Source organism: Conger conger, chromosome 15 (assembly GCF_963514075.1).
Source record: "Conger conger chromosome 15, fConCon1.1, whole genome shotgun sequence".
NCBI lineage: Eukaryota > Metazoa > Chordata > Actinopteri > Anguilliformes > Congridae > Conger > Conger conger.
The window spans coordinates 31,923,732-31,951,465 of record NC_083774.1 but is presented as its reverse complement, the minus strand read 5'-3'; the positions used below and the strand labels follow the sequence as shown (position 1 = coordinate 31,951,465).

General features: G+C 45.3%; 1 protein-coding gene across 2 annotated transcripts; it reads right to left on the bottom strand.

Moving 5' to 3' along the window:
* Window positions 1-24: 24 nt before the first annotated feature.
* zdhhc13 (zinc finger DHHC-type palmitoyltransferase 13) lies at window positions 25-27,231 on the bottom strand. 2 transcript variants are annotated; one of them, XM_061222165.1, is made up of 17 exons: window positions 27,034-27,231; window positions 24,077-24,309; window positions 22,141-22,263; window positions 21,549-21,626; window positions 21,293-21,437; window positions 19,677-19,741; window positions 17,819-17,981; window positions 17,028-17,153; window positions 15,273-15,406; window positions 13,873-13,972; window positions 10,817-10,942; window positions 9,294-9,356; window positions 7,610-7,703; window positions 6,744-6,827; window positions 5,623-5,780; window positions 2,464-2,561; window positions 25-1,948 (listed from the first exon to the last, which is right to left on the bottom strand). In XM_061222165.1, the coding sequence occupies exons 1-17, from the start codon at window positions 27,055-27,057 to the stop codon at window positions 1,810-1,812; spliced, it is 1,953 nt and encodes a 650-aa protein (XP_061078149.1). In that variant the 5' UTR covers window positions 27,058-27,231; the 3' UTR covers window positions 25-1,809. The 2 variants fall into 2 exon arrangements, with proteins under 2 accessions (XP_061078149.1, XP_061078150.1); XM_061222166.1 differs by lacking the exon at window positions 27,034-27,231 and adding an exon at window positions 26,419-26,451.
* Window positions 27,232-27,734: the final 503 nt, after the last annotated feature.

Genomic DNA, 27,734 nt, shown 5'->3' with positions numbered 1-27,734 from the left:
GCCCCATAACATAAGAGTCAGAGCTTTAGTTGTTTATAAGATAAATTTTATACATTGAGGCCACGTTTATCGAAAATAAGGACAAAGGAAAGTTATGAAACAGGACTGCAACAACAGCAACAGTTCCAGCATGCTTAATCGCCTTAAAGTGCCAGATCACAAACATGGGATTACAATGTTCTTAAGTGAATGCTGATAGAAAAATACAATAAAAAATAAATAAAAAAAATACATTGCAAAAAAACAACTCTTTCAAAGGGTTAGACCAAATATGTCATGAACTAAAATATGTCGAACAGGTATACTCAGTGAGCACTTTATTAGGTATTTATTAGACTTTGATGTGTGGTGCCGCGTCACTTTTTGGAGATCAGAAGTTTCTGAGATACTCAAACCACCCTGTCTGCCTCTAACAATCATTCCACAGTCCAAGTCACTTAGATCACATTTTTCCCCATTCTGATGGTTGATTAACTGACGCTCCTGACCCGTATGTACATGATTGTGTGCATTGCACTGCTTCCACACAATTGGCTGATTAGATAATCGCATGAATAAGTAGGTGTAATAACGTAAAAATGTTCCTAATAAAGTGCTCGTGAGTTTATATGTTCTGCACGAAAAGAATAACAATAGTCACCCTTCATGTGTCAAAATCTCAATAGGCACTTTGGGAAAGCCACATTCATGGCGAAGACCGATTTAATTAATTATTAATCAGACTCAATCAGTTGTCATAAATATGCTTGCATAATTAAAATGATCACGACAGCACCAATTAACAAATACATTTGTATTAATCTGAAGCCATTACTTAACGTGTCAAAGCTGACAGAACAGGCGTAATCATTTTCTAATTAAAAAGTACAAAAACCATGGGAGTGTAATAAGAATTTTTTTTTTTCACACAAAACCAATAATTTCCAAACTGAGATGGAGGTTTTCCAGAAGTATTAAAGGACTGCTTACTGATGCATATTCCCTGAAACCTCCCAAAAAAAAATCACCGGAGAATTATTTATCACGGAGCATTAGACCTGGCATAATATATTATGGCTTTTCAATTTTTCCTTTGAAGCTGGCAGATACATTGTGATACGTAGAACCCATACTTTGAGTCTTGTAGATATAGACACTTAAGAAGCCTCATTAGGTACTGAGAGTGTCATATGTAATGTACCAATGTAATGAGAAGACATAATGTTGCTGTCCCAATGAAAAGCAGGCAATAAATAAAAGCTGGTCACCTAAAAAGGACTTCAGCTCGGCATTACGGCCGAAACATACGCTTTATAGCAATGCTATAGTTATGTGCACGTTATCATCACGTATGTATGCACACGTCACCTCATATAAAACATTCACCGATAACCTTAAAAAAACTCAAATATCATATTCACTTTGTATGTAATTGTTCCCTTACCTCATAAGGCATAAAAACGAAGAAAAAAAAGAAAACATTCCTTAGGAAAATAGAGCTATATATAAAACAATGTTCTCTAAACTTTACACATAACTTAATAAACCGTGACAAGGGACATTCAGAACTTACATCACCATGGCTATCTAGATCTTTCACTTGACATATTCTGGTACAAGGCAATTGCTTGTGCAAAAAGAAACAAGTCCCAAGTTGTTATTTTCTTTTGGCGGCAGCAGCTCAATAATAGTGGAATTTTGTATTTGTTTATTATTATAATATTTCTTTTTTTTTTTTTTTTTTTTTTAAGAAGTAAAACATGCCATTCAGCCGGGATTCACAGGAGGACCAGCTCTCCGAGTGCGGGTGAAGGAGGGCGTTTGGGCGGGTCAGACCGTGTGGAAGGGCTCTCCGGCGGACAGGTTGAGGGCAGAGGAGTGCTGCTGGGTCCAGTCCACCACGGCCGGCTTCAGCAGCCCACAGCACCGCAGCTGGAAGAAGTTCACCACGTTCCGCGCAATCCCCAAACTGCCAGAGGAGGAAAATCACTTAGGTCCTGATTCATTAACATCTCCAGCACGTGCAAAAAGCTTTTAGCCCACGCAAAACCAGTAACTGTTTTGCACCAATCGTTGGCCGTGTTATTGGTTTGCTCAAAGGTTTTGGACGCGCGAAAGGTCCTTTCCAATGGACACTTCCGATATAGAATGGTCATGTAGCAGGCATCTAATGACACATCTAATGGGTGGAGCTAGCATCTGCAAGGAATGACTTCACTGATTTGGATAAGTCGTCATATTCTCCTGTGTAAAGCCCAATTTTGATCCATTTACATTTTTACAGTGACAAATCTAACAGCACTCATTACAGAGTTCAGGAAACCTCAGGAGCAAAGTTGAAGATAATAAAAATCCAATATCAATAACAATATCAAGCAAGATCCTCAAAAGTGAGGAGGGATGTTTGATGGGCAAAAGAGAGACAGAAATAAGGGCCCATGCTTATAAGGATCTTCCCGATTGTCCAGAAATAACGGCCCTTACTTGTAAGGATTTTCTCTGAGGGAAAAGGATTGTTGGTATCTTCTCCTTCTCTGCAAGAGGTTAATCCTCTCAGACGTCGTCAACCCAAAGACGGAAATCTGAGAAAAACAAAATTCCGAGAGTAAAACGTTCTGGAAATCATCACACAGCACTGCTCCAACAGTCTCCCTCCCTGGCAGCTAGTCATTCCAACAATCCCAAAAGTCAACCTGTAAGGAAAGTTAACATACTGCAATACAATGTATTGTATGTTAGTACCAGACCCGAGGTGCGTTCAAGATCATTAGCAAACGTTCGCAAACATATTCAAACTTTTTTCTGTTGGTCACAAATGTTAGCTAACAATTTGAAAAGGTAGTGCAACGCGAACAGAAATGGCTGCTGACGGGGAAGACGAGGAAAGAACAAAAGTTATAATAAACTTTAATCAATGTGATATTTGTTCTGACCTTAAAAAATAAATCACAGATAAGGAAAGAATCAGCTAGCTGGCATGGTTAAATTTAAGTCGCATCCATTTGTACTCAAAATGCGTTGGTGGAGAACTAAATGGAATGTACATTTAAAATCTGTCAACAGTAACGGTTTGCTGCAAACATAAGTTTGCTGTCTTGAACACGCCTCTGGTATGGATTCAAATCAAATACTTTTCTGTGCTTTACTAAGCTTGGTCCACTGGAACCATTGGAACCAATCTTTAAAAAAATGCTAATTCCACCATCTGTACGTATTTGATCCAAGTTTGGTAATTATCTTCCTGGAAAACATAATGGTCAATATATACTTTCTTTGAAGGGTCCAAGAGCTATAGAACTCATAAGCACTACATAAGCAATTATCTCAACCACCAGAAATAGGCATATGGTGTTAGCCATGTCAACACTGATGCAGCAAGTGACATTACCATGACACATCAAGTGAAATGCCACTATGTATGTTATCAATATTGGCATAACACACTATATGCCTATTTGAGGTAATTGACATAAGCACTTATGAACGCTTATGTTGTGCTTATGAATGAGTAATATAGCTCTTATATAGGACCCTGCAAAGAAAGTGTTACCACATATTCAAATACTTTTCTGTGCTTGATTGATCTTGCCTGGTCCAGTTGAACCAGCATAGAGGACCAATACACCAGACAAGCTCAGTAAGGCATTAATTACTTGAATCCAAACCAATAACTAATTTGACCCAGGTCGGATTGCAAGCTGCAATGCAATTTCACTGCAAGTACATTTCATAGTGTATCCAAATTATTGCACCCCCACATCTCTTTTTCAGTGGGGCCCATCATGTACACTCAGTTAAAATGACAATATCAGAATGCCATTACAGTGTATATACATAGTCCCCCCTCCTTTCAGGGCACCATAATGTTCGGGACACAGCGACGTTATGTAAATGAATGCAGTCATGTTTAGTATTTTGTTGCATATCCTTTGCATGCAATGACAGCTTGAAGTATGCAATTCATGGAAATCAGCAGGTGCTGGGTGTCTTCTCTGGTGATGCGCTGCCAGGCCTGTATTGCAGCCATCTTTAGCTCAAGCTTCTTGTTCTTGTTTCGGGGGCTTGTCCCCTTAAGTTTTCTCTTCGGCATATGAAAGGCATTCTCAATTTGGTTCAGATCGGGTGATTGACTTGGCCACTCAAGAATTTACCCTTTTTTAAGCTTTGAAAAACTCCTTTGTTGCTTTAGCAGTATGTTCGGGATCATCGTCCTGCTGTAGAATGAACCGCCGGCCAATGAGTTTTGAGGCTTTCACTTGAACTTAAGCAGATAGGACATGTCTATAACTTAAAATTCATTTTTGCAACTACCATCAGCAGTTATATCATCAATGAAGATAAGTGAGCCAGTACCTTCGGCAGCCATACATGCCCAGGCCATAACACCCCCACAGCAGTGTTTCACAGATGAGGTGGTATGCTTTGGATCTTGGGCAGGTCCTTCTCTCCTCCATACTTTGCCCTTGCCATCACTCTGATACAAGTTCATCTTTGTCTCATCTGTACACAAGACCTTTTTCCAGAACTGTGCTAGCTCTTTTAAGTACTTCTTCGCAAACTGTAACCTGGCCATCCAGTTTTAGCGGCTAACCAGCGGCTTGCATCTTGCAGTGTAGCCTCTATATTTCTGTTCATAAAGTGTTCTGCGGACAGTGGTTATTTGCAAATCGCAAATGTTTCTGATCTGTCAGACAGGCGTTTGAGGACAGGTATTCCTTGGTCCCTTTCCGATTAGTAAGCTCACCAGTGCACTCTTTCTTCTTAATTATGTTCCAAACAGTTGATGTTGGTAAGCCTAAGGATGCCTCAAACGGTTTTATTCTGGTTTCTCAGTCTTATAACGGCTTCTTTCACTTTCATTGGCACACCTTTGGTCCTCATGTTGATAAACAGCAATAATAAAAGGTGATCAAAAGACAAGAGGAAAGACTAGGTGCTGAGAGCTCTCATAACTGTATTAAAGAGGCAATTAAACACACCTGAGCAATTACAAACACCTGTGAAGCCATGTGTCCCAAACATTATGGTGCCCTGAAATGAGGGGGATTATGTATAAACACAGATGTAATTTCTACATGGTGAAACCAAAATCCTGGGGTTTATTAACACCACAGGGACATACTGTAAGCATGCCTGTTGAGTATGTACAACTGGACCATGCATTTGCAATGCGTAGGACTGGCATCGTCATTTGCCTTCACTGACTTGCGTAGCATATATTTTGGGCCTTAAACAGCCTTTACTCTTATTAAGTTAAAATTTATTAAAATCCCGTGACTCAATTCATCGTGCAGGCCTAGCAGCTACGATAATATAAGAGGCTACAACAGTGTAGGCGCCCATCCAGGGCAGCCTGTAGCCTAGTGGCTAAGGTGCCTGACTGGGGCCCGGAAGCTTGGTGGTTCAAGCCGTGGTGTAGCCACGATAAGATTCCCACAGCTGTTGGGCCCTTGAGTAAGACCCTTAACCCCACATAGCTCAAGGGGGATTGTCCCCTGCTTAGTTTAATCAACTGTAACATTATCATCATCATCATCATCATCATCATCATCATCATCATCATCATCATCATCATCATCATCATCATCATCATCATCATCATCATCATCAAACACCCCCGGGGAACAGAGAGGCCAGGCCTACCTGGAACAGCTGCATGAGCAGGGAGATGGAGGCCCAGGACGTGTGCATGAAGGCCATGGTGAATATGTAGAGCACCCAGGGAGAGCACGCCACCAGCTTGGTCAGCACGCCCCACGCCCCGTCCTCACTGTAGCTCAGCGTGCAGAGACTGGACCAGTCTGGGAAAAGAAACAGCTAAGTCAGGGACCCCGCATCACAAAACTAAGATAAGCATGCCATAAATAGCTTGTTTTGAGTTTTTGCCAGAATTAGGTTATTATTGCAAACTAGGGCAGTTACTTTGACCAAAGATTGCACTTTGAATATGTAAATTTTAGTTTTTACAATTCATTCAACGCCAAAAATGAAACTTCTTTGTTTACTGCTGCAAATCATCCCTCAACCCTCAGCTGATTTTCTCAAAACCTGATTTCCATCAATTTGTTCAGTCATTCATAACCAAATCATAATGATCATTTTTGGGAACCTCTGTTAAAGTCTGCTTTCTACAGGTATCGGTCTACAGGGTGTGTGTCTCACTGAGAGGCAGAGTGAGGCTGTGTGTCTCACTGAGAGACAGAGTGAGGCTGTGTGTCTCACTGAGACAGAGAGACAGAGTGAGGCTGTGTGTCTCACTGAGACAGAGAGACAGAGTGAGGCTGTGTGTCTCACTGAGAGGCAGAGAGACAGAGTGAGGCTGTGTGTCTCACTGAGACAGAGAGACAGAGTGAGGCTGTGTGTCTCATTGAGAGACAGAGACAGTGAGGCTGTGTGTCTCACTGAGAGGCAGAGACAGAGTGAGGCTGTGTGTCTCACTGAGACAGAGACAGAGTAAGGCTGTGTGTCTCACTGAGAGACAGAGTGAGGCTGTGTGTCTCACTGAGAGACAGAGTGAGGCTGTGTGTCTCACTGAGACAGAGAGGCAGAGTGAGGCTGTGTGTCTCACTGAGAGACAGAGGCAGAGTGAGGCTGTGTGTCTCACTGAGAGACAGAGTGAGGCTGTGTGTCTCACTGAGAGACAGAGTGAGGCTGTGTTTCTCACTGAGAGACAGAGTGAGGCTGTGTGTCTCACTGAGACTGAGAGGCAGAGTGTGGCTGTGTGTCTCACTGAGAGACAGAGGCAGAGTGAGGCAGGGACTTACAGCTGATGCTCCCGTAGAAGGTCAAGGCGCCCAACAGCGTGACACAGAAGAGGAACATCACAAAGTAGCGGTGGTTTCTGGCCCCTGGAACGAGAACGCCACCACAAACATAAATTGTGTGAGCGCACATGCAAGTGTGTATGGCACAGTCTGTAGGCTAGTGCGCGTTTGTGTGTGTGTGCGTTTGGCACAGTCTGTATGCTAGTGTTTGTGCATTTGGCTCAGTCCGTTCGGTAAAGTGTGTGTGTTTGGCACAGTCCGTAGGGCAATGCGTATGTTTGGCACAGTCTGCCGAGTATGGTTAAGAGCATCAATAATCCCTCCAATCTTGAAAAGCATAATTAAGAAAAATCAACAGCTGGGTTTGTAAAAATTCTGGGACTGCCATTTGGAATGAAAACCAGCAGACACAGGGGTTGCAGGACAGAGTTTGGCCCCTATTTTTATACTTCCTCTTCATATGAAAAACGTGCCCTGAGCCACAGCTATGGTAAATGGCAAATGGCAGGCATTTATATAGCGCCTTTATCCAAAGCGCTGTACAATTGATGCTTCTCCATTCACCCATTCATACACACACTCACACAGCGACGGTGATCGGCTGTCCCCGACCCGCTCGTCAGGAGCATTTGGGGGTTAGGTGTCTTGCTCAGGGACACTTCGACACAGCGGGGGATCGAACCGGCAACCCTCCGACTGCCAGACGACTGCTCTTACTGCCTGAGCCATGTCGCCCACAAATATATACCAGCTATACCGTTAGAGAGCGAGCGTCGGGGGGCGCGTCCTCGCCACGTTTGCCCGAGGCCTGCTCTCGTGGGGGGGTTTAGGCCCTCCGCGGCTCACGCTGAACGGCGCACACATACCTACGCAGCCGTTGATCCACACGGAGTGGTGGTCCTGCTTGGCGATGCAGGAGTCGCAGTCGAAGCAGTGGGTGGCTCGTATCGGCTTCCGCATCTACAGAACACGAGACGGAGAGACACGAGTCACCGCTCCCGCACCGACAACCGCTCAGGGCACAGGTCATCTAAACCATGCAAATGTGAATTTGGCCAACTAGCCTAAGTATTCCATCTGATTTACTAAAGCATGGATAAATTGCCACTCCCCTCTTTGTGTGAGTCAATCAGTTGGAAAATTGACAAAAAAAGAAGGTAAACTTATTCACAGATACTGTCACAAATATAGAAGATATACAAAGAAATAAAATATGAAATTTTAGTTCAAGGCACAAACAACACAAGATGAGGAGCAAAGTGATCAATTCATCACTCAAAGCAAGTGCACCTGGCCTTGTCCGTTATCATGTTCAACAGAATATCTTTGAAGGATTCAATAGAGACAAAGCAATTTAGCTTCAGTGTTCAGTTCAGTGTTCAGTGTTCAGTGTTCAGTGATATGTGTATATGCACTCATTCCATATACAGGGTGCATATGTGTTACCCAGGTTTGTTCTGGTTTTAGGTGCCTCTAATGTCATCCAATCTTGCGATCTGGTATAATGACTAAATTGAGAAAAGCCTGGTCAGGTACAGAGGAAGTTGAGCAATTAATGCTTTATAAAGAAATAAAATGCTATGTTGCTTCCTTCTATAATTAAGAGATTACCATCCTACTGAGTCACATAGTGCACAATGATGTGATCTCATAAGGGCCTTGGAGTACTAAAGACTGCATTTGTGGTAAAAATAAAGATAAACCAACATGAAGACCAGAGAGGCGTCTTTGGAAGAAAAGCAATGCATTTTGAAGCTTAGAAAAGAAGGGAAATCAATCAGTTCCATTGCAAAAGCATTGGAGATAGCTTGTACATCTGCTTGGAATGTCCTGAAAAAGAAAGAAACCACTGGCGTACTGAGCAACAGACGTCGAACAAGTCGACCAAGGAAAAAAACAGCAGTTGATGACAAACATTGTGAGAGCTGTGAAGAAAACCCCCAAAATATCAGTCAGTGACATCACAATCTCCACAGGGCAGGGGTGAAGGTATCTCAATCAACCGTTTGAAGATTTAGAGAGAAGCAATATAGAGGCTATAAAACAACATGCAAATCACTCATCAGTAGTAAGAATCGGTTGGCAAGATTACAATTAGCAAACTAGTACAGCGATAAGCCACACAAGCCCTGGAACAACGTTGTATGTACTTGGTGAGACCAAGATTAACCTCTACCATCTCTAAGTGATGGAAAGGCCAAAGTATGGAGAAAGAAGCCACTTTATCAATATATGAATTATCGAAAATAAATATTTATGATCTTACACCTTGAAACAGGGCTGCTCAACCCTGGTCCTTGAGATCAACTGTCCAGTAAGTTCACACTCAAACCCTAACAAAGCACACCTCATTCAACAGCTAGAGATACCACTGAACTGCTAATTGGTAGAACAGGGTGAGAAAAAGATGGTAGAAATTAAAACCTGTAATACAGGATTGTAGAGTCCCATGAACAGGGTTGGGCAGCCCTGTCTCAAACGGTTAAGAGTGACGTATGCCTGTAACTGAATTGAGAAATGAGCATCAAATTCATATCACATAACCCTTACCATGCAAGAGGTGCAGAAAATCCGGGGGTCCAGGCAGCCAGCTTCCGCCAGCAACACCACGTTCTGCAGACAGAGCGGGGCAAGCGTGTCAGTGACAGGAGAACAGGCCCTCGCACCTCTCAGCACCTCTCAGCACCGCTCAGCACCGCTCAGCACCTCTCAGCACCTCTCAGTACCTCTCAGCACTAATCAGCACCTCTCAGCACCTCTCAGCACCAATCAGCACCTCTCAGCACCTCTCAGCACCTCTCAGCACCAATCAGCACCTCTCAGCACCTCTCAGCACCAATCAGCACCTCTCAGCACCGCTCAGCACCTCTCAGCACCTCTCAGCACCTCTCAGCACCAATCAGCACCTCTCAGCACCTCTCAGCACCAATCAGCACCTCTCAGCACCTCTCAGCACCAATCAGCACCAATCAGCACCTCTCAGCACCTCTCAGCACCTCTCAGTACCTCTCAGCACCAATCAGCACCTCTCAGCACCTCTCAGCACCTCTCAGCACCAATCAGCACCTCTCAGCACCTCTCAGCACCAATCAGCACCTCTCAGCACCTCTCAGCACCAATCAGCACCTCTCAGCACCAATCAGCACCAATCAGCACCTCTCAGCACCGCTCAGCACCTCTCAGCACCTCTCAGCACCTCTCAGCACCTCTCAGCACCTCTCAGCACCTCTCAGCACCTCTCAGCATCTCTCAGCTTCATCTTAGTGCTCTTAGCTCATGCTCTCCTGCATGCCACTGTTGTAATGTGTGTTTATTTATTTAAAGCTGACTTCCTGTCAGCTTTAACCAGTCTGGCTATTCTCCTCTGACGTCTCTCAATAACAAGGCATTTCTGCATGCAGAACTGCTGCTCACTGGATTTCTTTGCACACTCTAGAGATTAGTGTGCGTGAAAATCCCAGGAGATCAGCAGTTTCTAAGATACTCAAACCACCCTGTCTGCCACCAATAATCATTCCACGGTCAAAGTCACTTAGGTCACATTTTTTCCCAATTCTGATGGTTGATGTGAACATTAACTGAAGCTCCTGATCCGTATCTACATGATTGTATGCATTGCACTGTTGCCACACAATTGGCTGATTAGATAAATCGCATGAATAAGTAGGTGTAATAAAGTAAAAATGTTCCTAATAAAGTGCTCTGAGTGGACAGGGTTATGCTTTACCGTGTCTGTTTTGGTCACACGGAAGCTTCCTATTAAGACAGTCTACCCGCTATGTTTCTCAACTTAAACATTAAACAATCGATTTTTATTAGCGTCAATATCTCTGGCATTACATTGGTTATGAAGTAAGCAACAACTTGAAGTAACTAACGTTAACGGAATCTTGCATCTCACAATATTTTGCTTTACTCACGTCGCACAGATTTTAACCGGCACCTTATAAAGTTACATTTGTGCTATTTTCTTAAATCCTGACTTCTTCTGAGACCTTTACAAAATTTGAGTTCAAGTGTCAACCTTTAATACACATGGGCAAAGCCAGTGATGGTGATGCACACACAATTACCTTTTTCTTCTCCTCTTCAGTAGCCCTGATGTAGCCGGGGTCTGTCCTCCAGCTCCTGAAGTAGTAGTACACCAGACCAACGGCGTTGAGGGTAAAGAGGACCTGTACTGTAAAGCTGGGGATATGTGAAACCTGAGTTAAAGAAGCTCTGTACTGTAAGGGTAGAGATATAACCACTGAGTTAAAGAAGCTCTGTACTGTAAGAGCGGAGATATATAACCACTGAGTTAAAGAAGCTCTGTACTGTAAGGGTGGAGATATACAACCACTGAGTTAAAGGAGCTCTGTACTGTAAGGATGGGGATATATAACCACTGAGTTAAAGAAGCTCTCTACAGTAAGGATGGGAATATAACCGCTGAGTTACAGAAGGTCTGTACTGTAAGGGTGGGGATATATAACCACTGAGTTAAAGGAGCTCTGTACTGTAAGGATGGGGATATAACCACTGAGTTAAAGAAGCTCTCTACAGTAAGGATGGGAATATAACCACTGAGTTACAGAAAGACTGTACTGTAAGGGTGGGGATATATAACCACTGAGTTACAGAAGGTCTGTACTGTAAGGGTGGGGATATATAACCACTGAGTTAAAGAAGCGCTGTACTGTAAGGGTGGGGATATATAACCACTGAGTTACAGAAGGTCTGTACTGTAAGGGTGGGGATATATAACCACTGAGTTACAGAAGGTCTGTACTGTAAGGGTGGGGATATATAACCACTGAGTTACAGAAGGTCTGTACTGTAAGGGTGGGGATATATAACCACTGAGTTAAAGGAGCTCTCTACAGTAAGGATGGGAATATAACCACTGAGTTACAGAAGGTCTGTACTGTAAGGGTGGGGATATATAACCACTGAGTTAAAGAAGCTCTCTACAGTAAGGATGGGAATATAACCACTGAGTTACAGAAGGTCTGTACTGTAAGGGTGGGGATATATAACCACTGAGTTAAAGGAGCTCTGTACTGTAAGGATGGGGATATAACCACTGAGTTAAAGAAGCTCTCTACAGTAAGGATGGGAATATAACCACTGAGTTACAGAAGGTCTGTACTGTAAGGATGGGGATATAACCACTGAGTTACAGAAGGTCTGTACTGTAAGGATGAGGATATAACCACTGAGTTAAAGGAGCTCTGTACTGTAAGGATGGGGATATAACCACTGAGTTAAAGAAGCTCTCTACCGTAAGGATGGGAATATAACCACTGAGTTACAGAAGGTCTGTACTGTAAGGGTGGGGATATATAACCACTGAGTTAAAGGAGCTCTGTACTGTAAGGATGGGGATATAACCACTGAGTTAAAGGAGCTCTGTACTGTAAGGATGGGGATATAACCACTGAGTTAAAGAAGCTCTCTACAGTAAGGATGGGAATATAACCACTGAGTTACAGAAGGTCTGTACTGTAAGGATGGGGATATATAACCACTGAGTTACAGAAGGTCTGTACTGTAAGGGTGGGGATATATAACCACTGAGTTACAGAAGGTCTGTACTGTAAGGGTGGGGATATATAACCACTGAGTTAAAGGAGCTCTCTACAGTAAGGATGGGAATATAACCACTGAGTTACAGAAGGTCTGTACTGTAAGGGTGGGGATATATAACCACTGAGTTAAAGAAGCTCTCTACAGTAAGGATGGGAATATAACCACTGAGTTACAGAAGGTCTGTACTGTAAGGGTGGGGATATATAACCACTGAGTTAAAGGAGCTCTGTACTGTAAGGATGGGGATATAACCACTGAGTTAAAGAAGCTCTCTACAGTAAGGATGGGAATATAACCACTGAGTTACAGAAGGTCTGTACTGTAAGGATGGGGATATAACCACTGAGTTACAGAAGGTCTGTACTGTAAGGATGAGGATATAACCACTGAGTTAAAGGAGCTCTGTACTGTAAGGATGGGGATATAACCACTGAGTTAAAGAAGCTCTCTACCGTAAGGATGGGAATATAACCACTGAGTTACAGAAGGTCTGTACTGTAAGGGTGGGGATATATAACCACTGAGTTAAAGGAGCTCTGTACTGTAAGGATGGGGATATAACCACTGAGTTAAAGGAGCTCTGTACTGTAAGGATGGGGATATAACCACTGAGTTAAAGAAGCTCTCTACAGTAAGGATGGGAATATAACCACTGAGTTACAGAAGGTCTGTACTGTAAGGATGGGGATATAACCACTGAGTTAAAGGAGCTCTGTACTGTAAGGATGGGGATATAACCACTGAGTTAAAGAAGCTCTCTACAGTAAGGATGGGAATATAACCACTGAGTTACAGAAGGTCTGTACTGTAAGGATGGGGATATAAACACTGAGTTACAGAAGGTCTGTACTGTAAGGATGAGGATATAACCACTGAGTTACAGAAGGTCTGTACTGTAAGGATTGGGATATAACCACTGAGTTACAGAAGGTCTGTACTGTAAGGATGGACATATAACCACTGAGTTACAGAAGGTCTGTACTGTAAGGATGGGGATATAACCACTGAGTTACAGAAGATCTGTACTGTAAGGATGGGGATATAACCACTGAGTTACAGAAGGTCTGTACTGTAAGGATGGAGATATAACCACTGAGTTACAGAAGGTCTGTACTGTAAGGATGGGGATATAACCACTGAGTTACAGAAGGTCTGTACTGTAAGGATGGGGATATAACCACTGAGTTACAGAAGGTCTGTACTGTAAGGATGGGGATATAACCACTGAGTTACAGAAGGCCTGTACAGTAATATAATTATTTTTCTGTAAAAGGGTTCATTTGAAAAAAGCTGTGTTCATATACTGAGAGTCCGCTCCAAAGTGCGACTGCCCTGGACAGGAAGGGAAACTCGCCAGTCATGCATGAAGGGAATTCAATTACCATACCCCTGCTGCGGTCATTTCCATAGTAATAGTGCACAAGACTGCGGCTGATTGGCTGTGTAAAAAGAGAATGCAAACCAGCCGAGGTTCCACAGCACAGAATATGGCCGACGGGAAAAAGAGTGGATATGAAGTGAAATCCGTCAGGGACTGCAGAGGCTGCTGAAGGATATGAGGGAGGAACCACAGGCACCATGTGACCACAATCCAGAGCAGGGAGGCAATGAGGGAGGCGGCAGGGACGAGTTCCCGCATCGAGGGTCCAACCAGCTGCCTGAAGACACACAGACACACACACACACACACACACACACACACACACACACACACAGACACACAGACACACAGACACACAGACACACACACACACACACACACACACACACACACACACAGACACACAGACACACACAGACCCACAGACACACACAGACACACGATTTATTCAGTTATGCACACCTATTCCAACATTTTTCAATGCTGTTATGCTGGATTTCAGCAGTTTGCATATTAAAATAAGAAGTAGTCTGAGTTAGGCCAATACATGGTTTGAAAAGCAGTGTGATTAATTTTCTTCTGTGTGAAAGAGAATCGATTTACCTTACATTACATTAATGGCATTTGGCAGATGCTCTTAGCCAGAGTGATGTACAGTTGATTAAACTAAGCAGGAGACAATCCTCCCCTGGAGCAATGCGGGGTTAAGGGCCTTGCTCAAGGGCCCCATGGCTGTGCGGATCTTGTTGTGGCTACACCGGGGATCGAACCACCGAACATCACAGAATTGTAACCTCAGATCTCAAAGGGCTAAAAGCACTAAACGGATGGGTGTATGGCAGGCCAGTATTGTACTTCTAGCTGCTCTAGGGTCCTCTTCACACTTCACACACTCGGTCTGCACTTCGTTGTACGTCGCTCTGGATAAGAGCGTCTGCTAAATGCATGTAATGTAATGTAATGTAATGTAATGCCAGCACAGACAGGGCGTAAGGCAGGCCAGCACAGACAGGGCGTAAGGCAGGCCAGCACAGACAGGGCGTGGGGCAGGCCAGCACAGACAGGGCGTGGGGCAGGCCAGCACAGACAGGGCGTAAGGCAGGCCAGCACAGACAGGGCGTAAGGCAGGCCAGCACAGACAGGGCGTAAGGCAGGCCAGCACAGACAGGGCGTGGGGCAGGCCAGCACAGACAGGGCGTGGGGCAGGCCAGCAGACAGGGCGTGGGGCAGGCCAGCAAAGACAGGGCGTGGGGCAGGCCAGCACAGACAGGGCGTGGGGCAGGCCAGCAGACAGGGCGTGGGGCAGGCCAGCAGACAGGGCGTGGGGCAGGCCAGCACAGACAGGGCGTAAGGCAGGCCAGCACAGACAGGGCGTGGGGCAGGCCAGCACAGACAGGGCGTGGGGCAGGCCAGCACAGACAGGGCGTGGGGCAGGCCAGCACAGACAGGGCGTAAGGCAGGCCAGCACAGGCAGGGCGTGGGGCAGGCCAGCACAGACAGGGCGTGGGGCAGGCCAGCACAGACAGGGCGTGGGGCAGGCCAGCACAGACAGGGCGTGGGCAGGACTGGCCTCTCACCGGGAGGTGAGGTTGATGGCGCCCAGCACACAGCCGAGGAGGATCCCCTTCAGCAGCCAAGACTCGGAGCGCATGTCCGCGATGGCACCCATCAGCCACATCACCACGGTGCTGAACGCCAGCTGCAGGTGGAACTGCACACACACACACACATACACACACACACACGACAGAAAGACACACAGACACACAGACGGACCCACCCACAGACACACACACACACAATCTTCTCATCATCCCACCACTTACAATGGAGCTCTCAACAAAAAGCCAAGACACGTAAACAGCGTCCAACTTCTGACATTGCTGGACGACACAACGACGTTGCAATTACGGGTTGAAAGGAAAAGCCAGCGCACTGTACTGTGCTGATAACAGACCAGAATGCCAGGGCTACATTTGAAGTTTTTCACACATGGAAATTGACATGGGTTATTAAAAGAACTGTTGGGGTTTCTCTAGTCCCGTCAGTGTCGGTGACAGTATTCACACGCCCTTCTGAAGGCCAAACAAACGCAAAAACCACAGCGTTCAGAAGAAGCAGACAAGAATCTTCCGACAAGATGCTTCACATGGTTTCATTTATTCACTCAATGTAGTTGACCACATGTCACTAATACAAGGGCAAAAAGGATAAGCAAGCAAACAGATCATTGCAATAAATATTAGCCACAAAAATAGAGTGTGCAGTTAATTCACACAGAAATCTAAAAATGAGCCACAAATAGAACCTGTAAATGCTTCAAGTTAAACTGGGGTATATGGTGTCAAATCTTTGCTCCCATCACTGTACATTGTAACATTCGCCAACATTTCCCATTTCCCATTTCCCAACTGAGCCACGGATTGCACATCAGAGTCAGAGAGAATTTTCCTATTCGCAACTCAAAACTAGACTTTTCTTTCTATAAAAATCTAAATCCAACCCGTTTCAACTTTTCTTGAGCGTTAAACTGCACACCATGTAGCATAAATTACTCATTGTTGAAAAATTACGAAGCAAGGGCAACAATCAAAAGTCTGAGCAGAGGTTGAGTAGACCCAATCATACGTGAGACACAAAAATCCGGACACTTTGTTTTCAACAAAGAATGGGAGGGCCTCCGAGTATACCATGCACAGCCAGGTCAATGATGCTTGTCTGGGGCAAATAAAACAAAGCAAAACTGACAATACAGGGCAAATTCATCTAGGCAAGTAATGTGTAGGCTATGTGCAGTATGCTCAGCTAAAAACAGCCAACACGTATCTTAATAATAATAGCAAAGAATCCAGCAAATAATGAGGCGTCCTTTATAGGGGCACTGCGTAATGCGATTTTACTAATGACATCATTAAAAAAGACAATCGGTGTTAACAATACCACAGTTTCTACAAAAAAGAACGAATTGAAACTGCTTTTGTAAAAGCCGTTAGAAATCTAGGTCAGATGATTTGTGGTCCGTTTCTCAAATGAACAAAAGTATGCAGCAAATGGGAATTCTCTAGCAAAACCTCTGAACATAAAATAGTTTGGAGCGTCAACCTCCCTTTTATTCCAAGGTTAATAGTTCCCTGGAGCCCGGATGTAATTGCAAACAAACCCCACACTACGGAGACTGCAAACGATCTCCTCGCTGGTGTGCCACCGCACCAAGGACAGAATATCTGTCCTTTTCACAAGCGCGCCTTAAGCATTCGGTTTTAAAAGCAGCTCCATTTAGCATCAATACTATGACACCATGAAGAGCAGTTAAACAGAAAGCAGGACAGTACCTTGTGTTTGTTGACTATCCTGAGGCAGGGTGAGTTGGACTTGATCCTCTCCTGCTTGACGTGGTTCATCATGTGAATCAGCAGAGGGCTATGCACCTGGTGAGCCAGATCTGTGGGCGAGTCTCCCTGGAGCAAGAAAACCACCACACACTGACATGGGCATTTCTTGCATTAAATTAAATTAAATTAAATTAAATTAAATTAATGGCATTTGGGAAACGCTCTTCTCCAGAGCGACATCCAGTTGATTTCACTAAGCAGGAGACAATCCCCCCTGGAGCAGGGTTAAGGGCCTTGCTCAAGGGCCTGACGGCTGTGTGGATCTTATTGTGACGACATCGGGGATCGAACCGCCGACCTTGCGGGTCCCAGTCATGTACCTGAACCACTACGCTACAGGCTCCCCAGTTACAAGGCAACAATCGCAACAGAAGGGATTCCCAGAATGGCTGCTCTTCAGCGACATGAAAGAGGAGAAACTAAGCAGACACTCTTTAGTTCACCCCATTCTGCATCCTGGTCCATAGCTGGGTTCTTCTCGAAAGAGTGAAGATTCTGCTATTGCCGGACAGCACAAAGTAAGGGCTAACAACTGCCCATGCACAGAGCCATATCAATGGGTATAACAAATTATTTCAGTACATTCATTAGTTATCAACTTTATTTGAATTGTAAGTAAGCAAGATGGCACTATGAGCTTGTTAACTTGTTAGCTTGTTTTATGCAAATAAGCTGCCTTCCTCTTGCGAGTAATGGCCAAAATGGCCGCCGTGGGGACTCGGCCAGATCACCTTGGCGTTCTGCAGGTCCACACTGGCTCCGGCCTCCAGAAGGATGTGTGCTGCATCCACGTTTCCCGCCAGAACCGCGCAGTGGAGCGCGGAGTGCCCGTTCACCTTGTCCACAGCGTTCACCGAGGCGTTGCTCTTGATGAGGAAGTTAGTGGGCTCAGGTCTGCAAGCAAACCATCCATCCATCCATTATCTGAACCCGCTTATCCCGATCAGGGTCGCAGGGGGGCTGGAGCCTATCCCAGCATACATTGGGCGAAAGGCAGGAATACACCCTGGACAGGTCGCCAGTCCATCGCAGGGCACACACACCATTCACTCACACACTCATGCCTACGGGCAATTTAGACTCTCCAATCAGCCTAACCTGCATGTCTTTGGACTGTGGGAGGAAACCGGAGTACCCGGAGGAAACCCACGCAGACACGGGGAGAACATGCAAACTCCGCACAGAGAGGCCCCGGCCGACGGGGATTCGAACCCAGGACCTCCTTGCTGTGAGGCGGCAGTGCTACCCACTGCACCATCCGTGCCGCCTGCAAGCAAACCAGTGTTGTTAAAAAAATAATCTTCTGCTGAGGGAAAAGCACACCGTTTCATATGGGAAAGTTTCAAAGGAGGAGACTGCGGTGGCTCTGAATTGTAAAACACATGCAAATACAGAAACGCTGCAAAAAGCACACAGCTCAACGGGAATGAGCCACAACACACCAGACATATTTCCAGAGGACCCCTAATAGAGAGCACCCGGGCGAGCTTACCACATGCATGGATGCGTTTGTTGTTCTTGGGATCAGCCATATGTGCATTATTTTAATCTCAATAATTGTCATTTTTGATACTGGTAATATCTGAACTATTTACATTGAACTAGTAAGTATATACATTTCCATTTATGTGTAGATTATGTGTGTATTCTGCCTTTTAAACGTTTTAGTTCCCCCTTTTGTGTTCCCTCGGACATTAATTCATTATTCCTTTGCCTCGACTGAGATTTGTAGAACAGCCTCCCCCCAAACGTTAGGGTTACAGATAGTATTACCAGCTAATGTATGTTAATGTTAGCTGGGGATACACCGCTTACGACCACATCCCTTCGACGGCCCAGAGGGGGAACAACGCGCCTGCTTCAAGTCGTCTCGTCTCACAGCCCGCGACCGTAATTCCGAGGCGCACCGGGTGCATGCACGCGCCGATCCCTACTGGTCCCAGCTGAGTCCCTCCCTTGGAGCAGCGAGCCAATTATGCCACTCCATGAGAGCCGGCCAAACTCGGCTTTTGGTAGGACCGGGAATCGAACCCCGGTCCTCGGTGAGCAACTGTAACAAACTGATGCCTGTATCAAGGTCCGTTACTTTGGCTGGGAGCCACCGCGGCCCCCAAATCAAATTATTGCTATTTTATTGTCAGTATTCTCTGCCCTTTATTAGCCACCAAATTCTAATTAATACACAAAGTGACACTACCTTGACCTGACGTTAGCACACAATTAGTTAGCTAACGTCAGCTTCGCCCAGAATTTATCCCTTCCGTTTCAGCGTAGGTAACATTAGCTAGCCCCCTCCACTTTGGAATTGTGAGCTAATAACGGGCAGAAATACTAGGTGTATATTCTATATCTATGCAATAAAATCTGAATAATTGTATTTGACTCTTAAAACTGAAGTCAACTTAGCCTAATAGCTGGCAATACCATCCATCCATGTGGTTAGCTTGCCCGGGTGTTCTCTATAAGGTGTGCTCTGGAGTGTTGTGTTTTTGCAACGTTTCCTGAATTTGCAGCATGTAGCATGTGGTTCCCCCTTCATAGCCACCGTAGGAGACCATTTCAGGTAACGTTGTGCAAAGGAGTACCTACCCTATAATCTTCTGAGCCGCTAACATCAAAGGGGTCTGCCCATTTAGATCTGGAATGTCAACTTCCTGAAAGAGCAGGAGAAAACGTCTGAAGAATATCACTTTCCTAATCCCTTTTGCATTCAGAGAAAAGCTTCTCACGTAAAGCACTTATCTTGGAATGTCCTTTACATTCCAAGATCGAATTGGTATCAAGTCCAAAAACCACTGAAAACCCTTCTGGACTTAAACAGACAATACGCAATTTCCAGACCCACCTGTCCCTTGGCCATGAGGTAGGCTGCTATGGGCATGGGCTGGTAGACCCACCTGTCCCTTGGCCATGAGGTAGGCCACTATGCTAGCCTGGGATGGTAGACCCACCTGTCCCTTAGCCATGAGGTAGGCCGCTATGGGCATGGGCTGGTAGACCCACCTGTCCCTTGGCCATGAGGTAGGCCACTATGGGCATGGGCTGGTAGACCCACCTGTCCCTTGGCCATGAGGTAGGCCACTATGCTAGCCTGGGATGGTAGACCCACCTGTCCCTTAGCCATGAGGTAGGCCGCTATGGGCATGGGCTGGTAGACCCACCTGTCCCTTGGCCATGAGGTAGGCCACTATGGGCATGGGCTGGTAGACCCACCTGTCCCTTAGCCATGAGGTAGGCCGCTATGGGCATGGGCTGGTAGACCCACCTGTCCCTTGGCCATGAGGTAGGCCACTATGCTAGCCTGGGATGGTAGACCCACCTGTCCCTTAGCCATGAGGTAGGCCGCTATGGGCATGGGCTGGTAGACCCACCTGTCCCTTGGCCATGAGGTAGGCCACTATGGGCATGGGCTGGTAGACCCACCTGTCCCTTAGCCATGAGGTAGGCCACTATGGGCATGGGCTGGTAGACCCACCTGTCCCTTAGCCATGAGGTAGGCCACTATGGGCATGGGCTGGTAGACCCACCTGTCCCTTAGCCATGAGGTAGGCCACTATGGGCATGGGCTGGTAGACCCACCTGTCCCTTGGCCATGAGGTAGGCCACTATGCTAGCCTGGGATGGTAGACCCACCTGTCCCTTAGCCATGAGGTAGGCTGCTATGGGCATGGGCTGGTAGACCCACCTGTCCCTTAGCCATGAGGTAGGCCACTATGGGCATGGGCTGGTAGACCCACCTGTCCCTTAGCCATGAGGTAGGCCACTATGGGCATGGGCTGGTAGACCCACCTGTCCCTTAGCCATGAGGTAGGCCACTATGGGCATGGGCTGGTAGACCCACCTGTCCCTTGGCCATGAGGTAGGCCACTATGGGCATGGGCTGGTAGACCCACCTGTCCCTTGGCCATGAGGTAGGCCACTATGGGCATGGGCTGGTAGACCCACCTGTCCCTTAGCCATGAGGTAGGCCACTATGGGCATGGGCTGGTAGACCCACCTGTCCCTTGGCCATGAGGTAGGCCACTATGGGCATGGGATGGTAGACCCACCTGTCCTTTAGCCATGAGGTAGGCGGCGATGGGCATGTGCTGGTAGACCCACCTGTCCCTTGGCCATGAGGTAGGCCACTATGGGCATGGGCTGGTAGACCCACCTGTCCCTTGGCCATGAGGTAGGCCACTATGGGCATGGGATGGTAGACCCACCTGTCCCTTGGCCATGAGGTAGGCGGCGATGGGCATGTGCTGGAACAGCACGGCCAGGTGGAGGCAGCAGAAGCCCTCTCCGTCGGCCAGCGAGGGGTCGGCACCGTACCTCAGCAGCTGAATCACAGCGGAGAGATGTCCCTGCCTGACAGGAGAAAAACACGCTCAAAAAGAGAGAAGACGGTCGCGCTTAAAGCCCATTCCCATGATGCTCTGCGGTAAACAGGGCTGCCTAGTATGCGCTGTGACTGCTTACCTCACCGCCCAGTGCAGAGGAGTCGAGTTCAGATCTCCACCGAGCTGGTCAACAATCGCACCTCTTGAAATATAATACCTAGAATAAAAACACGGTGAAAAAGGCCGGGCATTATCATTCAGGACCAAATATATTTGGAGTGGTTGAGTGGACATCGAACAGATGACAATCCTATACCCTAAATAAGTTGATGAAAAACTACTACACGCTGCTTTCTTGTTCATGTTAGTTTGGCATATCAGGCATCTATTCTGACATAGTGTGTATATTACCTGACAACACTTCAATTAAAAATAAACACAATAAAATGAATGTGTTCATATGAACAGCCTTGAGAAATAAAACAGAACGGAACAGGCTGCAAGCTGCTGAAGTTACTTGAAATGTATTTTCACAAACCAGTGAATGCCCCAATTCCAGCCATTGTAAAACCTACAGGTCGTCATTTCTGTGGAAATCTAAGTCAATCAAAACAATATACTAAATTTTGTTTATTATTTTTATATATATATATAAAAAAAAAAAAACGAATTTATCTGAGGCCAAAGAGCCAAACACACAGATGCGTATGTATTTGTAGAGAGTGTCATACTTGACCAGCTCCAGGCGGTTGTTGATGGCAGCCCAGTGGAGTACGGACACGTTCTCTTTGTCCGGCTGCCTGACGTCATACCCGGCCTCCACCAGCTCTTTACACCGCTCCAGAACCCCAAACCTTCCACAAGCAAGTAGAGGGACTCCATTAACTCCCCACAGACTTAGACCCGTCTCCCAAACCTTCCACAAGCAAGCAGAGTGACTCCATTAACTCCCCACAGACTTAGACCCGTCTCCCGAACCTTCCACAAGCAAGCAGAGGGACTCCATTAACTCCCCACAGACTTAGACCCGTCTCCCAAACCTTCCACAAGCAAGCAGAGTGACTCCATTAACTCCCCACAGACTTAGACCAGTCTTCCAAACCTTCCACAAGCAAGCAGAGGGACTCCATTATCTCCACACAGTCTTCCTCAACCACTATGTGTGTTGCTTTTTGTTCCAACCATAGCAACAACTTCTGTATAGTAATGAAATGCTTTTTGTCCTTAAACACTTTTTATGGCTATTGAAGGACTTTCCGTCTCAAAGCCAAAAGCCATTATGCCAATTGCCATTTATGCCCCCAAACAATACATGTCCTATTTTACATTCAAGGAATTTCAAACGGCCAAACTCGTGCTTTCATTTACTGGCCTTTAAGAAGTAGGGAAGTATGAAATCATACACTGGAGCTGATTATCTGGTTAGTCTAGAGCAGGGGTGTCAAACTGAATTCCCAGGGGGCCGCAGAGTCTGCAGGTTTTTGTGGTTGCCTTTCAATCAGCTGTCAATTAAGGCCTTGAGAACAAGGTGTGTGGATTCTTTAGCCAATTAAAGACTTCAGTGAACCACAGGTGCCGGGAACAACCAGAAAACCAGCAGACACTGGGGTCCTCCAGGACTGGAGTTTGACACCTGTGTTTTAGAGAGTCTTTGCATTGGTCCAGGATTCTGAAGTTTTCAGGACACAAGCAAATGGAGTTCCCCTTTAAATAGGCCACTCCACACACAGCTGTTTCCACCAAAGAGCTGTGGAAGGCAGCCAATCCAGTGCTAAACTCGTGGAATGTATTTAATGCACAATCCAAGTCCTTTCCAGTGCAGAAACTTTAGCCAAGGCTGAATGAGATACTGAACTAGAGGAGCCTTAAAAAGCAAAGCTAAACCTGGAAATATAACCACAGTGAGCGGATTACAGGGTATAATGCTGCATCGTTTTAAGGAACTTGAGCCAGCTACATTTGATTGCATTACTGGGAAAGGATTTTAATTTTATCTTTAACTGTTGAAAGATGAATGCCCTTCATAACAGATAAGTTCTACCTGAAAGACAACGAGAGCACCTTTAATGCGGTAGATTATATTCATTAGACATTATATTCATTGATCAGATTTTGAATAACTGTTGGCAATAGCCCCTCACTCACATAACCATTAAATTTATTATGGCTATATGAGCCCTTCATACAACCATGAACTGAAAAAACTGACATACACCAATCTAAAGCCATGACTATCTCAAAGTACAACTGCATTGAATGTGCAGTTACAGAACCGCGGTGGCACGACAGGCTAAGATGGGTGCAGCAGGGCTACGCTGCAGCCAACCTTGCTGTTGCTGTTCGGTTCAGTTACACACTGAGGACTGGTGTCCTGCTAAAGGCTGAGTTTGGCCGGCTCACGTGGCATAAGCGTCATAATAGTTGTTGCTGCCTCACATTCGCGGCTGGAGACCATACGGCTCGGAGAAGGTTCCGGATCTTTAGATCCACTTGTGTATCCGACAAAACACGGGTAATTGGTATAGACGGAGTACAACTGGCAACCAAATTGTGAGAAAAAAAAAAAAAAATAAAAAAAAAAAATAAAGAAGTTAATAAAAAAAGAAAGGAAAAAAAAGAAAGTTCAGTTATGTACTAAACAGCCAGTACTTGCAATTGACATCTTACTGTGTTGCCTTGACGATGTCCCAGCTGCTGCTGTCCTCCACTCCATGGGGGTGCTTCTTCGGCTGCTGCGTGGGGTCCGTGATCACATCGGTGCGGGGGCCGAAGGGCCCGTGGACGCCAGGCCTGAACCCGTGCATCACCGCGCCCGGGCCGTGCCCGTGACCGTGACCGTGATTATGACCGCGCCCGCTCCCCGGCCCTGTGTGGCTGTGGCAGTGGTTCTCCATGTGACCCTGAGGCGGACCATTTTGAAGAAAGAGAACAACGTCAAAAAAAAAAAACACAGGGGTACCCGTCAATTTACATGGACATGGCCAAGAAAATGGTTCACTTTTCTGGATTTTTAAAAATATATATTATTTCAGGGCCAGTGCATGTTTTAGATTGACCATTTTGGGAGCAGTAATTATATTTTGGGTAGGTACTGTAGTTTCCGGTGACCTGTTGACTTTACAATGGCAGTATCAGGGGGTGGTATACAACAGAAAAATAAATTTAAAATCACTGCAAAGTAGCTTGTATAACAATATGAGGCCTATACACCACCTTCCATGCTGCTTGCAACCAGCACTCAAGGAAGCAGTGACATAACTCTGCTGCTACTACATCTTTGGGAGGGAAGACCTTGCCCGACTTGGCAACTGAGAAGGAAAGAAGTTATGCCGTGATTTTTGGCTAAAACCTCATAAGCTGACTTGTGAATGCTACGAAATCCGTTCCCACAAACGGTCTCTTTGGAAACATAACATGCCTGTACAAACTGCTTTAGCCAATCAAAAATATACACTAAAACTCAAGTGAACTATCTCTTTAACATCAACAACCAGTTGTTTTTTTTTTTTTTTTTTTTTTTGCTCGCCAACATTTTGCTTGCCAATTGCCCAAGAATGGGCTGTGTCCGTGCTGGGTTATGTCTCCACAGGACTGAAAATGAATGAAGACAGATGTATTCTGTGACAGTTAGGCAAACAGAAGTAGAAGATCCCTATTGGAACATAAATGTAACATGTAGTACAGTATGTGCTTCCTTCACCATTATTTAAGTTCTCTTCTAAAAGCAATTCAAAGGACAGTGTCAGTCTCCATTGTGTTTGGTACATTCGATACATGCAGTTAGGCACACTTCTCCCAACAGGTGCAGTTAGCTATAAATGACGTTGCCACCAATCGTTTTGGTAGCACTTATTAGCCAATGGTCTTTAGACAAGTCGATGTTGATTCTAATCTTAGATTGATGTTCACTAAGTCTAAACAAGTGATGTTGATGCACTGGGTCAACCAGATTCCTTTTATAGCGCTATGTAAACAAAGTCTACCAAATGTAAACGTTTCAATCAGAAACCAATTTTCCATAATTACATGTACAGGAAAGGCACCTCCAGCAGCATTTGTAAAACAGGACCTACATTGATGCGCCGTGTGAATAACAACTTGTGAAAGTGAGGTGGAAAAAGATGCAGGCTATGGAATTTCCATATCATTTCTCGTTGAACAGCACTGACTGGTGGTGTTAGTCAAGCAGTTGAAAAGTTATGTCATCAAGAGACCGAAGTTATAGAGGAGGAGTGTAAACTCTTATCTGAAAAAGGGTGAGTGTCATGCAAATTGTCTGTTTTAGCCCAGCACTATGACACCTGTGTATCAAGGTCTTTATTGAAGACTTATGAATAGTTAAGTAGTTGAATCAGGTGTTTGGGCTGAAACAATAACCAACAACCACCACAGATACAACAAAATGTTCTCACACAATATTACAGGAATGCTCACTGCATGGTAGCAATATTGTGAGAAGAGTTTGTACTAGCGGGCCTTTTCTGATTAGATTGGACACCCTTATCATAGGCAGCGTAATGTGTTGTTGGATGGAATCGTTTTATTCTTCACAACGTTAGCTATAATGACACCAAGGCCATGTCCGAATCAGCACATTTGCCTACTACTCAGTATACAACGAGTATACTCAAGTCAGAGCAGTGGCAAAAGGGGGGGGGACACATTTGATGACGGCATTTATCGGTCAAGCAATTTACGAATCCTGTGGCACGTTAACAACACGAATGCTTTATGTTATCTTGTCGCAAAGAAATTAAGTTAGCTAATATTGTTCTATTAAGCAAGCAGCCTGCTTAGCTTAGCTGCTTAACAGTTACACCCAACTTCCATTCTCAAACACACTCATCATGCGTACCAATTTAGCTCACGTTAGTGAATTAACTTTCCAGATCACATTAGCTAGCGTTTCTGGGTGTCAGCTAGCGCTAACAATGTTTAGCTATACGTCGTCCGCATACCACTCATATCGTTTGGCTGAATGAGGAAGAGATGGACGTAGACTACCTCACCTGACCTGTTTCTCCAGCTAGCTTCCTTTCTGATCTGATAACAGCAAACCCCGAAGTTGGCTCGTTGTCTTAGCGTTATAGCCAACTACAGATTCGGCGAACAAAAATTATAACAGTAATACCAGCTAACCTATAAAACCACCTAAGTTTAAGGTTAATATATCGATAGCTAGCTAACTTACTGCCATCAAAGGCAACCTATAACAACACCTCTCGGCTAACTCAAAAATGGAAACAAAACCGCGAAAATATCTGCCTGAATTAATGCTAGCTACCGCCTCACTGTGTAGATTGGCACCAGTTAATACTAGCTAGCAAGCGAGTGATAAATTAGTACCCGTTAAATCAAATGTTAGTTGCCCGCAACACAGCTAGCTATGAACGGTCGTTTCCTGCTAACGCTAGCGCCTCAAAACTTATTGCCAGAAACAGATTTGGCAAACTAATATTATCTAGCTAACGTTAGAGAGCTATTTTAGCTAACTGTATGATAGCGCCTACGTTCCATTACAATCAAATCAGTTTTTTTGGGTTAAATCGCCTATGGAAACTATGCGGAATGTATTTAGTTTTCTCTTGGAGAAGGACTGGAAAAATAAATGCTTTCCAACTTACCATATGTCCCTCATTCCAGTCCATAATCCTGAAAAAATGAGAGAAACCTTTTTTGAGTTGAGCGTCCCCTTCCTTCACTCTGAACTTCCTGGATACTAGCCGCACAGATTACGCGCTGATTGGCCAATCTGCCAAATGCATGGCATGTGTAAAAGGAAACAATTCCTAGTTTATGTTCATGGGAAACGGCCAACTGTACTATGTGAGACCATTGTGCGCAGTAGTTTCTGTGTGTCGAGGCGACTAAAGTTGCCATTCAAAGCCGCCTGAGGTGCAGAATTTTTCACCTGCGTTTTTACATGGCTGAGAGGGCCGTCGCTTCCCCTTCTGTAGCTGGAAGGAAATGTAGCGCGACCTCTGACAGGTAGACCTGTGACACGCGGTAAAAATCTGTCAGCAAGAACGTAGGTTGTATTTATGTCGCACCTCTCTGTTTATGGGTATGAAAATACTGGAACTGGAAGGGTGAGGACTCAGAGTTGACAGCAACAAGGGAAAACTCCCCGGGTGGAAAATAACAAGAAACCATGGGAGAAGCCAGCCTCAATAGAGCAAGACGATCCAGTTTGTGGGTTTATTGGGAACAGACAGCCCATCCAGCTGTGCGCAGTTCAGTATGTGGGTTTATCGGGGAAAGACATGATGAAGTCTCTATATAAGTGTAAATAGTGTTTCATAAGTGTAAATAGTTTAAGGACTGG